The 12,378-nt window shown below is 43.5% G+C and overlaps 1 protein-coding gene across 4 annotated transcripts in view; it reads left to right on the top strand.

Annotated features, from left to right (window-relative positions):
- Window positions 1-12,378, top strand: part of LOC126418510 (phosphorylase b kinase gamma catalytic chain, skeletal muscle/heart isoform) — a 143,694-nt gene that overhangs the window by 19,672 nt on the left and 111,644 nt on the right. For all 4 annotated transcript variants that reach the window (XM_050085306.1, XM_050085308.1, XM_050085305.1 and 1 more), the window contains one exon: window positions 5,611-5,731. In XM_050085306.1, the coding sequence (XP_049941263.1) occupies window positions 5,611-5,731 (121 nt within the window). The remainder of the gene's footprint in view (window positions 1-5,610; window positions 5,732-12,378) is intronic.

The raw sequence follows: 12,378 nt of genomic DNA, 5'->3' as shown, positions 1-12,378 counted from the left end.
CAGATGTTTAGGACGGGTGGTAGGGACAGAGCATCGAGTGACATTATACTGAGTGCACTATCCGAAAATTACCTTGAGCAATTAAACAGAGAGCCGACTCGTGGAGATAACATCTTAGACCTACTGATAACAAACAGACCCGAACTTTTCGACTCTGTATGTACAGAACAGGGAATCAGTGATCATAAGGCCGTTGCAGCATCCTTGAATATGGAAGTTAGTAGGAATATAAAAAAAGGGAGGAAGGTTTATCTGTTTAGCAAGAGTAATAGAAGGCAGATTTCAGACTACCTAACAGATCAAAACGAAAATTTCTGTTCTGACACTGACAATTTTGAGTGTTTATGGAAAAAGTTCAGTGCAATCGTAAAATGCATTGTAGACAGGTACGTGCCGAGTAAAACTGTGAGGGACGGGAAAAACCCACCGTGGTACAACAACAAAGTTAGGAAACTACTGCAAAAGCAAAGAGAGCTTCACTCTAATTTTAAACGCAGTCAAAACCTCTCAGACAAACAGAAGCTAAACGATGTCAAAGTTAGCGTAAGGAGGGCTATGCGTGAAGCGTTCAGTGAATTCGAAAGTAAAATTATATGTACCGACTTGACAGAAAATCCTAGGAAGTTAAATCAGTAAGTGGCTCGAAACAGCATATCCAGACACTCCGGGATGATGATGGCATTGAAACAGAGGATGACACGCATAAAGCTGAAATACTAAACACCTTTTTCCAAAGCTGTTTCACAGAGGAAGACCGCACTGCAGTTCCTTCTCTAAATCCTCGCACAAACGAAAAAATGGCTGACATCGAAATAATAAGTGTCCAAGGAATAGAAAAGCAACTGGAATCACTCAACAGAGGAAAGTCCACTGGACCTGACGGGATACCAATTCGATTCTACACAGAGTACGCGAAAGAACTTGCCCCCCTTCTAACAGCCGTGTACCGCAAGTCTCTAGAGGAACGGAGGGTTCCAAATGATTGGAAAAGAGCACAGTTAGTCCCAGTCTTCAAGAAGGGTCGTCGAGCAGATGCGCAAAACTATAGACCTATATCTCTGACGTCGATCTGTTGTAGAATTTTAGAACATGTTTTTTGCTCGAGTATCATGTCGTTTTTGGAAACCCAGAATCTACTATGTAGGAATCAACATGGATTCCGGAAACAGCGATCGTGTGAGACCCAACTCGCTTTATTTGTTCATGAGACCCAGAAAATATTAGATACCGGCTCCCGGGTAGATTCTATTTTCCTTGACTTCCGGAAGGCGTTCGATACAGTTCCGCATTGTCGCCTGATAAACAAAGTAAGAGCCTACGGAATATCAGACCAGCTGTGTGGCTGGATTGAAGAGTTTTTAGCAAACAGAACACAGCATTTTGTTATCAATGGAGAGACGTCTACAGACGTTAAAGTAACCTCTGGCGTGCCACAGGGGAGTGTTATGAGACCATTGCTTTTCACAATATATATAAATGACCTAGTAGATAGTGTCAGAAGTCCCATGCGGCTTTTCGCGGATGATGCTGTAGTATACAGAGAAGTTGCAGCATTAGAAAATTGTAGCGAAATGCAGGAAGATCTGCAGCGGATAGGCACTTGGTGCAGGGAGTGGCAACTGACCCTTAACATTGACAAATGTAATGTATTGCGAATACATAGAAAGAAGGATCCTTTATTGTATGATTATATGATAGCGGAACAAACACTGGTAGCAGTTACTTCTGTAAAATATCTGGGAGTATGCGTGCGGAACGATTTGAAGTGGAATGATCATATAAAATTAATTGTTGGTAAGGCGGGTTCCGGGTTGAGATTCATTGGGAGAGTCCTTAGAAAATGTAGTCCATCAACATAGGAGGTGGCTTACAAAACACTCGTTCGACCTATACTTGAGTATTGCTCATCAGTGTGGGATCCGTACCAGATCGGGTTGACGGAGGAGATAGAGAAGATCCAAAGAAGAGCGACGCGTTTCGTCACAGGGTTATTTGGTAAGCGTGATAACGTTATGGAGATGTTTAGCAAACTCAAGTGGCAGACTCTGCAAGAGAGGCGCTCTGCATCGCGGTGTAGCTTGCTCGCCAGGTTTCGAGAGGGTGCATTTCTGGATGAGGTATCGAATATATTGCTTCCCCCTACTTATACCTCCCGGGGAGATCACAAATGTAAAATTAGAGAGATTAGAGCGCGCACGGAGGCTTTCAGACAGTCGTTCTTCCCGCGAACCATACGCGACTGGAACAGGAAAGGGAGGTAATGACAGTGGCACGTGAAGTGCCCTCCGCCACACACCGTTGGGTGGCTTGCGGAGTATAAATGTAGATGTAGATGAAGTGGTGCTCTGACATACCAATAATTTCAGAGTCAGCATCTATAAGCATTTCACTAACGTTATCTCTAATACGTCTTATATTTTGATGAAATATGCTAATTCCTTCTCTACTTGGAAACATGATGTCCTCTAAAGGTGAGCGCTTTGTTAGAGAGACTTCCTTTAAGCAAGTATGCCTATCAGCTGACTCCAGTCTAAAAAAGGTGCCGCTCTAACACCAACTACTACAGGAATTTTTCCACGAGTGATCCCAACACCACCTACTACAGTGCCAACTATAAGCTTTGTCAGCCTCACCTTCCCATACCTATTGAGGTGCAGGCTGTGCCTAGTGAAACCCGATCAACTGATAGATCCAACTGGCACCACGGGCATGTGACGCATGCCCTCGCCAGCCTGATGTTAATGCTCTTAACAGTCACTTTAAGATGAGGCCAATCATGACTTTGAAACAGTTGCATGAAATGCACATTAGTGCCACCAGAATGAGTAGCTATCTTCACCAGGTCTTCACTATCATCGTATTCCCTGTCCCTATCAAGACTGTTCCCTGCTCCACCCACTATCACTACCTGACCCTCCTTCATAAAATTCATACAAAACTCCCCTATGCTGTCAGTCACCTGAGCCAACCCTGCCCTAGGCTTCACAATGCTGGTGACCTGGTACTCACTCCCCAACACTTCCTGCAACTGCTGGACCACACCTCTACCATGCGAACTACCTAGCAGGAGAACCTACTGTAGCTCCTTTAATGTGGTGTGTTTCAACCATCAGACCACCTTCCTCTCCTTTGGCCTAAGATCAGGATCAAATGTGTCTACAGATACCAGACACCTGAAGGGGTACATGGTATTACCTTGAATGGCACTGTCTACAGTGATCCAGATGCCTTTGCTGAACATTTTGATCTGCTTTATGCTCAAGCCCCAACGTCTGATAATTATGAACCTGCCTTTCATGTCCTAAAACAGTGGTTGGAGCAAAGCAATTGTATTTTACTATATGCCACCTGGAGTCAATATAGTTCTCCATTCGGCAAGTGGGAATTTGTCAGTGTCCTAGCCCACTGCCCTGATGTAGTCCCAGGGCTGTGCACCCACAAGCAAATCATCGAGAACTTACCAGTGGACTGTCAGTGTCATATCTGTACCATCCTTAACTGCATCTGGAATGAGGGCGACTTCCCATCTCAGTGGCGAGAAAGCATCATTGCTCCACTGCTGAAACTGGTAAGCACCCTCTAGAGATTGACAGTTAATGCCCAAGTAAGTCTCACGAGTGTTCTCTGTAAGTTGCTTGAATGCGTGGTGCTCCTTGAATCTTGGGATCTTCTAGCTCCACCTCAGGGGGATTTTCATCATTATCAATAATCTTGTGTACCTGGAGTCTGCCTTCTGAACAGCTTCTGCCCGATGTCAACACCTTATAGCGATCTTCTTCAACCTGCAAAAGGCTTATGACACCACACAGCGACATCGTGTCCTTGGACTGATGACCATAGCTGTTAAGTCCCATAGTGCTCAGAGCCATCGTGTCCTTAGTACCTTACACATATGGGGTCCCCGGGATCCACTCCAGATTTTCATCCAGAACATCCTGTCACACTGTATGTTCCAGGTTCAAGTTGATGTTTTCCCCAATATCCCCATATCAAAGAGAATGGGGTCCCACAGGGCTTTACACTGAGTGTCCCTCTCTTTCTAGTAGCTATCAGTGGTCTAGCAGTAGCTGTGGGGTCCTCAATATGACCCTCTACTGTTGCACCTTTAATGTGGGTGTTGCTTGAAGTCGACTGCAAGGCGCCTTAAGAAAAACTGCAGGCATAGGCCCTCACCCAAGGCGTTTGGTTTTCAGCCACCAAGACTCACGTCATGCACTCTGTCGACATCGTACCACCCACAAGTTGAACTTTACGTTGATGACCAACTATTCAATGTGACAGGATCTTACTGCTTTTTAGGATTTGTCTTAAGAGTCTCGGTTCACATGGATTCGCCATCTCCGCCAGCATAAGTGAAAGTACTGTTTGCACCTTAATACACTTTGATGCCTGAGTAACTCCAGCTGCGGCGCAGATCACACTACCCTTCTGCATCTTTGCAAATCCCTGATACAACCCTGTCTCAATTATTGGAGTCTTAACATATGGCTCGGCATTGCCCTCAGAACTGCGGATACTGGATCCGATAACAACACTGCAGTGTCCAATTTGTAACAGGAACCTTTCAAAGTAGCCCTGTGAGCAGCTTACTCGAGGAGGCTGGGGTCCCTCCACTGCGGATCAGGTGCCAATAACAGCTTGTCAGCTCCCGTAAGCAACCAAACTACCATCTTCTCTTTCCAAACATGGAAGTCCATCTCCCACAATGGCAGCCCAGTTCAGGGATTTATCCGTGTTCACAGCTCCCCTAAAACATGGACATTATGGAAACAGAGACATTCATCTAGTTGCTCTCCAAAGCACTAAAAGAGTGAACAACTGACTTCAAGTCATTACTGCTCAGAAATAAAGCATCATGACGTAACAATCAGGAAAGCCATGCTCGAAGATTCTTTGAGCACTGACTGTTAGGGAAATCACAGTTTTGCACATAAGTTCTATGGCCAGTGACCGGAATGTGTTAAAAATGTAACACAAAATTGACTCTTAACACTCCTGAACTAGTGCAGTAAAATAGATGTCCCATACGTGTTCTCTCTGTTGTTACACGGGATTCCTGAATATGATCAGAAGATTGAAATCAGTAGTCCATAAATAATTATTTTATCAGCAGCTCTTGGTGTTGAAATATGGCCTCTGTCACTTCCATTTACACAAATTAATTTAGGATCCTATTAAAGAAAAACAGAGAATTTACTCTCGAGAAGACATATTGGTGCAGGTCATTAAACAACCAATAAAGGTGGCACAGTTGTTAACACTCTGGGGCTCTGTTTGGATAATGATGGGTTAAATTTCTCTCCTGCTCATTTTCCTTGGTTTCATAAAGTTGCTTAAGGCTAAAGCTGAGATTGTTTTTTTTTTTTTTTTTTAATGCTGCAGCACTTCAGTAGAATGTCTGTAGTTTATTGGTGTAAATTGGAAAAAGCTAATCTGATCAGGTCCAGCTAACCTGATTTGGACAAAGGCAGAGAAATATTGATATCTTCTGTACATGTTTACTTTTGTTATTCATGCTAAAGTCTCAAAAATTGTCATCATTTATTTTATTCATTACTGTTTGAAATCCATTGTTTTGGTATGAAAGTGATTATCTGTATTCATCCACAGTTGAGCTGCACGATGTTTTTGAATCCAGCACCTTCATTTTTTTGGTGTTCGAACTGTGTAAGAATGGTGAACTATTTGATTATCTTACTTCAGTGGTGGCACTCTCGGAGAAGAAGACAAGGTATGTATAAGTATTTTTAATGTTAATTATCCTTGATAAATAATTCCCTTTTAGTGCTGGCATATTCATGTGATGTATCATATCCTATTAGAAGAAAAGTAAACCTATTCCACTCATATCGTCTTTACATTAACTCTAACTGATACAAAAACAATAATCTGTAGAGTAAAGACATAAAATAATCTTGCCAAAAGTCAGACACTGTGCAAGTGAAGTGTGATGGATGAAGTCTTCAAAGCAAAGATTTTTCCTTTATTTTTACAGAGTGTCACGAGAGAAATTCTTCTCCAAACCTATTAACATTGAGCATCATATTGTGATACTTATTCTGCATTAGAGACCAACTCTTGGACAGTCATGTGACATATTTCTTTGGTCTTCATTGAATGGTTCAATAACAGATGGCTAGGTTAAGTCGCTTACTACTAGCCCTGCACGACTACTAAATAAAATTTGTAATATTGCATGTGATCTGTAGGTGCTTAATAGTCTGGTAGATGTTGGTCTCATTGGCATTAACACCACCAGAGAAATGACAGTGGTATCAACCTGCACTTATGCAAAGTGCAGTGCATTGCTTGTATGTGGTACCCATATTTTTGCCTTTCTCCAGCAGTGCTCTATCAGTTGTGCCTTGTGAACATGTCTCACTTAACAACTTAAAATTTCAACTTTTCAGCTAACCATTAACACCTCTCCTTCCCACAGTGAACCCACTCGTCAACCTATTGTAGCATTCAGACCCCTGCCTTTCTGAACTTTCCCCATCAGCCTCATTAGTCTCCAACAAAACCAAGAACCTAAATGAACCCAAAACACTCTTGTCAACTTATCCACCAGAAACCTCTAGCTGCAGAAGTTTGAGTCACATTCAAATTCAAAGACCCCACCTTAAATCCTAAATCATTCTGGACGAGTGAAAGATCTACACACCTTCTCCTGATCACTTCAGTGGAAAAATGTTACTACCAACCCCTCCGACCAAAGCCAATTTAATCTCAACAGTGAACCTTGCCTTTCCCATCTCGTATCATCCTCTAGTTACCTTCCAGAAATTCCGTACTTCCAACTCGGCTTTGCCATCCTTCCCCAGATCTCAAGAATACTAACCTCTTATCGGAAGAAAGAACAGCCACCCACAACCTCAAGGCAGACATTGATTTAATCATCCCCTCTGCAGACAATGATTCCACCACTGTTGTAATGAATTGCAGATATTGCCTGACAGAAGGTATCCACCAACTGTCTGATTCTGCTTGCAAGCATTACCACAATAATTCCATCCCAAAAGTCCAGCATAACCTCCAGTGCTTACTCAAATCCTTATGCTTATTCCAGAATATTTCCCTCAAATATATCTTCTTCCTCATCCCAGTGAGGCCCCACATGCTCACTTTTGACATTTTTCTCCAAAACCATAAATCCAACGATCTTGGACACCCCATTGTAGTTGGTTAGTGTGGTCCAACTGAAACAATCTCCTTTCTTGGTAACCTACTTTCCAACCAATTGCCCATAGCTTAGCCTGTCATATTAAAGATACAAATCATTTCCTTCACCAATCCTCGACCATTCCGACCCCATTACTGCACGGATCTGTACTCGTCACAGTTGATGCTACCCCTCTATACACCAATATCTCCCATGCCCATGGCCTTCTTGCTATCAAACATTACTACTTCCAGCATCCTTCAGACTCCAAACATATCACCTCATTCCTTATACATATAATTAATAGCGTACTCATAATTACTACTTCTTCGAGGGGAAGATATATAAACAAGTCTGTGACATAGCAGTGGGCATGGCAGCCCGCTGCATCAGTCTAGCCTCCCAAAATCCCAAATCCCTTGCCTAGTTCAGGTTCATTGATGATGTCTGAACCCAGGAACAAGACAACCTATCCTCATTCCTCCATGGCCTCAACACCTTCTCTCCTATAGCTTCACCTGGTCCTCTACAGTCCAACATACAATTTTCCTGGAAGTTGACCTCATTTTGTCAGATGACGACAATTAACAATTAGCAGTACCTTATTTTGACAGCCATCATCATTTCCATACAAAAAAATCACTCCCATAAAGTCTGGCCACCTATAGATGGTGCACCTGCATTGAGAATTCCCTTGCCCAGTATGCAGTAAGATTTCAAGAAGCCTTCACAGACAGATGCTATCATCCAAATACAGTCCACAGACAGATTTTCCACACCATACTCTCACCCTCCCCTAATCCTGCCACCACCACCACCACCACCATCACCACCACCACCACAAACCAGCTGCAAAAGAGCACTCCCTGCATCACTCCCGGACTGAAACAGCTTATCTGTATCCCTCACTGGGACTTCAGCTATCAGTCATTGTGCCTGGAAATGAGGAACATCCTACCCACAATCCTTCCCATTCCTCTTAATGGGGTATTCCACCACCTATCAGATCCACACAGTATCTGGATTCATTCCTGTGTCACTCCTTCTCCCAACCCCTTGCTACATGTGACACATCTCTGTGGAAGACTAAGATGCAAGACCTGTCTGATTCACCCTCCTAGCACATCCTCCTCCAGTCTCGTCATGGCTTATCCTACCCCATCAGAGGCAGGACAACCTGCGGAAAGCAATCATGTCATACCAGCTCTGCTGCAAGTGTTGCACAGCATTTTATGTGGCCATGGCCATGAACCTGCTACCCTCTCAACCAAATAGCCACAGCCGAACTGTGGCAGAGAGCAAGCAGTGGAACATGCTGCTGAGCACAGTGTGCTGGAGTACAATAGGTGCTTCACAACCCATACCATCAGGATCCTTCCCCCAGCACTATAGATGGGAGTTGCCCTTGCAGCACATTCTCCATTCCTGCAATCCTCCTGGCCTCAGTCTCTTCTAATCATCTGCCCACACCCATCTCCACCATGCCACAGTAACCTAAATTGGCTCATCCTACACTCACACACTCTTCCGCACTGTCTCCCCTCCCTCTGGTCTGTCAGTGCCTTGTAGTCCACTCCTCCGTGTTACAGTCATTATGTGCTTGCTGCCTACCTACCTACCTGTGTGTGTGTGTGTGTGTGTGTGTGTGTGTGTGTGTGTGTGTGTGTGTGTGTTTGTTGCATTCCTATTCTGTGCTTCAGCTGCCTCTCGCTTCCTCATTCCTATGTCACACACTTGCTTCCTTCCTCTGAGCTGCCAGTCATCCTTCCCCAGCTCTTCCTCCTTTTCCCTGCCTAGCCCCCTTCACCCATTCCACCCGACACAACCCCTAATCCTAGTCTGCTGTTTGTGTCATCTCTATCTCACCCGTCAACAGTTATTTTGTTGCATAAATAGCCAACCTCATCTGCTATTTTTGGTGTGTCAGTTCCTTCTTTAATTTTCTCAGCATCGTGGAATTTCACTGTATTCCATTGCCTTTGCTTTGCTTTTGTTGATTTTCAGCTTATATCCTCTTTGCAAAACACACTCCATTTTGTTCACCTGCTCTTCCAATTCTTAGACAGAATTATGATATCTGAAAACCTCAAAGTTTTTATTTCTTCTACCTAAACTTTCATTCCCTTTCCAAATTTTTCCTTGTTTTCTTTACTGCTTACTCTAGGTACAGATTGAATAACAACGAGAATACGCTACAAACCTGTCTTTTTCTCTTCTCAACTAGTGCTTCCATTTTATGTACTTAGCCTCCTATAACTGCTGCCTGGTTTCTGTATATGTGAATAAACTTTTGCTGTGTGTATTTTATCTTTGATAACTTCAGAATTTTTAAGTTTGCACTCCAGCCAACATAGTCAAAAGCTTTCTCCATGTTTACAAATACACACATCAAAAACAGTTTTGCATCACCCCAGTTCCCAGAACTCCTGAAGACAGATGTTGACAGTGGATATTGTATCACAGACACAGTCCCTTTGAATGTTCAGAGATGTCACTAATCCCACCCAAAGATGTAAACAACCATGCGTGAGTAGCACCTATTAGACGGAGGGGGTCAGACAGCTGATCAATTCGTCATTCCACCAGGAAGGAGGTACACGGCTCGTGTTGTCTGTAGATAAACCATGCCTAGACGGTCAATACCGTGGTTCGATCGTGTCCGCATTGACAATTTGTGCCAGGAAGAGCTCTCAACAAGTGAAGTGTCCAGGCATCTTGGAGTGAACCAAAGCGACGTTGTTCAGACATTGAGGAGATACAGGGAGACACGAACTGTCGATAACATGCCTCGCTCAGGCCACCCAAGGACTACTACTACTGCAGTGGATGACTGCTACCCACAGATTATGTCTCGGAGGAATCCAGACAGCAACCCCACCATGTTGAATAATGCTTTACATGCAGCCACAGGACATCTTGTTACAACTCAAACTGTGTGCAATAGGCTGCATGATGTGCAGCTTCACTCCCAATGTCCATGGCAAAGGTCCATCTTTGCAACTACGACACCATGCAGCATGGTACAGATGAGCCCAACAACATGCCAAATGAACTGCTCAGGACTGACTTCACATTCTCTTCACCAATGAGTGTCACATATGCCTTCAACCAGACAATCATCAGAGATGTGTTTGGAGGCTACCCGGTCAGGCAGAACGCCTTAGACGCACTGCCCAGCAAGTGCAGCAAGGTGGAGGTTCCCTGCTGTTTTGGGGTGGCGTTATGTGGGGCCAACATACGCCGCTGGTAGTCATGGAAGGCTCAGTAATGGCTGTAAGATACGTGAATGCCATCCTCTGACCGATAGTGCAATCATATCAGCAGCATATTGCCAAGGCATTCGTCTTTATGGACGACAATTCATGCCCCCATTGTGTACATCTTGTGATGACTTCCTTCAGGATAACAACATTGCTCAACTAGAGTGACCAGCATGTTCTCCAGACATGAACCCTATCAAACATGCATGGGATAGACTGAAAAGGGCTGTTTATGGACGAAGTGACCCACCAAACACTCATAGGGATCTATGCCGAATAGCCCTTGAGGAGTGGGACAGTCTGAACCAACAGTGCCTAGATGAACTTGTGGATAGTATGCCACAACGAATACAGGCATGCATCAATGCAAGAGGATGTGCTACTGGGTATTATAGGTACCGGTGTGTACAGCTACCTCTGAAGGTCTCACTGTATGGTGGTACAACATCCATTGTGTGGTTTCTGTGAGCAATAAAAAGGGTGAAAATGATGTTTATGTTGACCTCTATTCCAATTTTCTGTACAGGTTCCGGAACTCTCAGCACCGAAGTGATGCAAAACGTTTTTTGATGTATCTTCTAATATACATTTTAGAGTCAGTATTGCGTTATATGTACCTACATTTCTCCAGAACCTGTGGTACTTTAAGTCTGAAGGTGTTGCACCTGTATCGTATAACTTGCATACTACGTAGAATAGTTTTTTCGGGATCTTTTTCATGGATATAAATAATTCTGAGGTAATTTCATCTATGACAGTGGACTTGGATCAGTTTATATCTTTCAGAGCATCATCAAATTCTTCTTGCAGAGTTGTATCTCCCATACTTCCTCTTATCTTTCTTTAATATTGTCTTAAATTTCATTTCTATTGTTTAGCTCTTCTGTATATTCCTTCCACCTTTCAGTCTTCCCTTTTGTACTTAATACTGCCTTGCCATCTGAGCTGTCTCTCTTTTCTCCAGAAGTTTTTTTCCCCAATAGTTGGTATCTATCTTTCCCATAGTCGTGCTTCTGCAACTTTGCATTTATACTCTAGCGATTCCTCCTTCCCCAGTTTGCACTTTGTCATTCTCATTTTGTAGATTCTGTATACCTGTTTTACTAATTTATCTGGTGCATTTTTATATGATCTCCTCTCATCAATATCAGTATCTCATGCATTATTCAAGGACTTCTGCTGGGCCTTGCTTTTTTTTTCTCTGTTTGATCCTCTGTTGCCCTTACTATTTCACCTCTCATAGCCACCCATTTGCCTTCAGTTATATTCCTTTTACCTGTTTGAGTCAGTTGTTGGCTAATACTCCCACTAAAGCAAACAACCACCACTGGTTGGGAGACCTTAACTTTTCCCGGTGAATTGAATGTTCAGATAACCTACAGGTTTGCTACCGGGTGACGTCTTCGAACACCGCTGATATTTCGACAGGAGCACACCCTGCCATTCTCAAGGCACAAATGCAAGGAAGAAGAAATGTACAAGCAAATTTAATACCTCGGTTCACAGAGGAGAAACGAGGAAGACACCACACACAGAACAAGTGTCAACACAAACAAAGATAACCAACATCAGAAATATTGATAGTTACTATTAATCAACAGGTGAGGTAGCACTAATTCTGTCCCTCTTGGGATTGGGTGGACGGTGCCTCTTGGTCGCAGTCCGACTGGGAATTTCGATGTGAAACTGCTTGTCATTCGGCGAAGTTTGAACATTTCCATGGCTCAGTGTGTAATTCTAATTCTCTACGTTCTGTGATCAATCTCACGGAGAAAACGTTTGATGACGCAGCGTTGTCTGTGCTAGGGAAAGGTTTGCCAGTCATTGATTTTATTAGTTCTATCAAACAGGCTGTTCATAAACTACCTTCCGAGACTGCGGAAGAGGTTAGGTTGGAAGCTTGTCGTGTGTTGACTGGGCCCTGTCCACCCAAGTGTAACATTACAGCAGCTGAGG

Source organism: Schistocerca serialis, chromosome 9, assembly GCF_023864345.2.
Source record: "Schistocerca serialis cubense isolate TAMUIC-IGC-003099 chromosome 9, iqSchSeri2.2, whole genome shotgun sequence".
Lineage (NCBI taxonomy): Eukaryota > Metazoa > Arthropoda > Insecta > Orthoptera > Acrididae > Schistocerca > Schistocerca serialis.
Note: the sequence above shows the minus strand (reverse complement) of the source record. Positions and strands in the feature narration are given on the sequence as shown.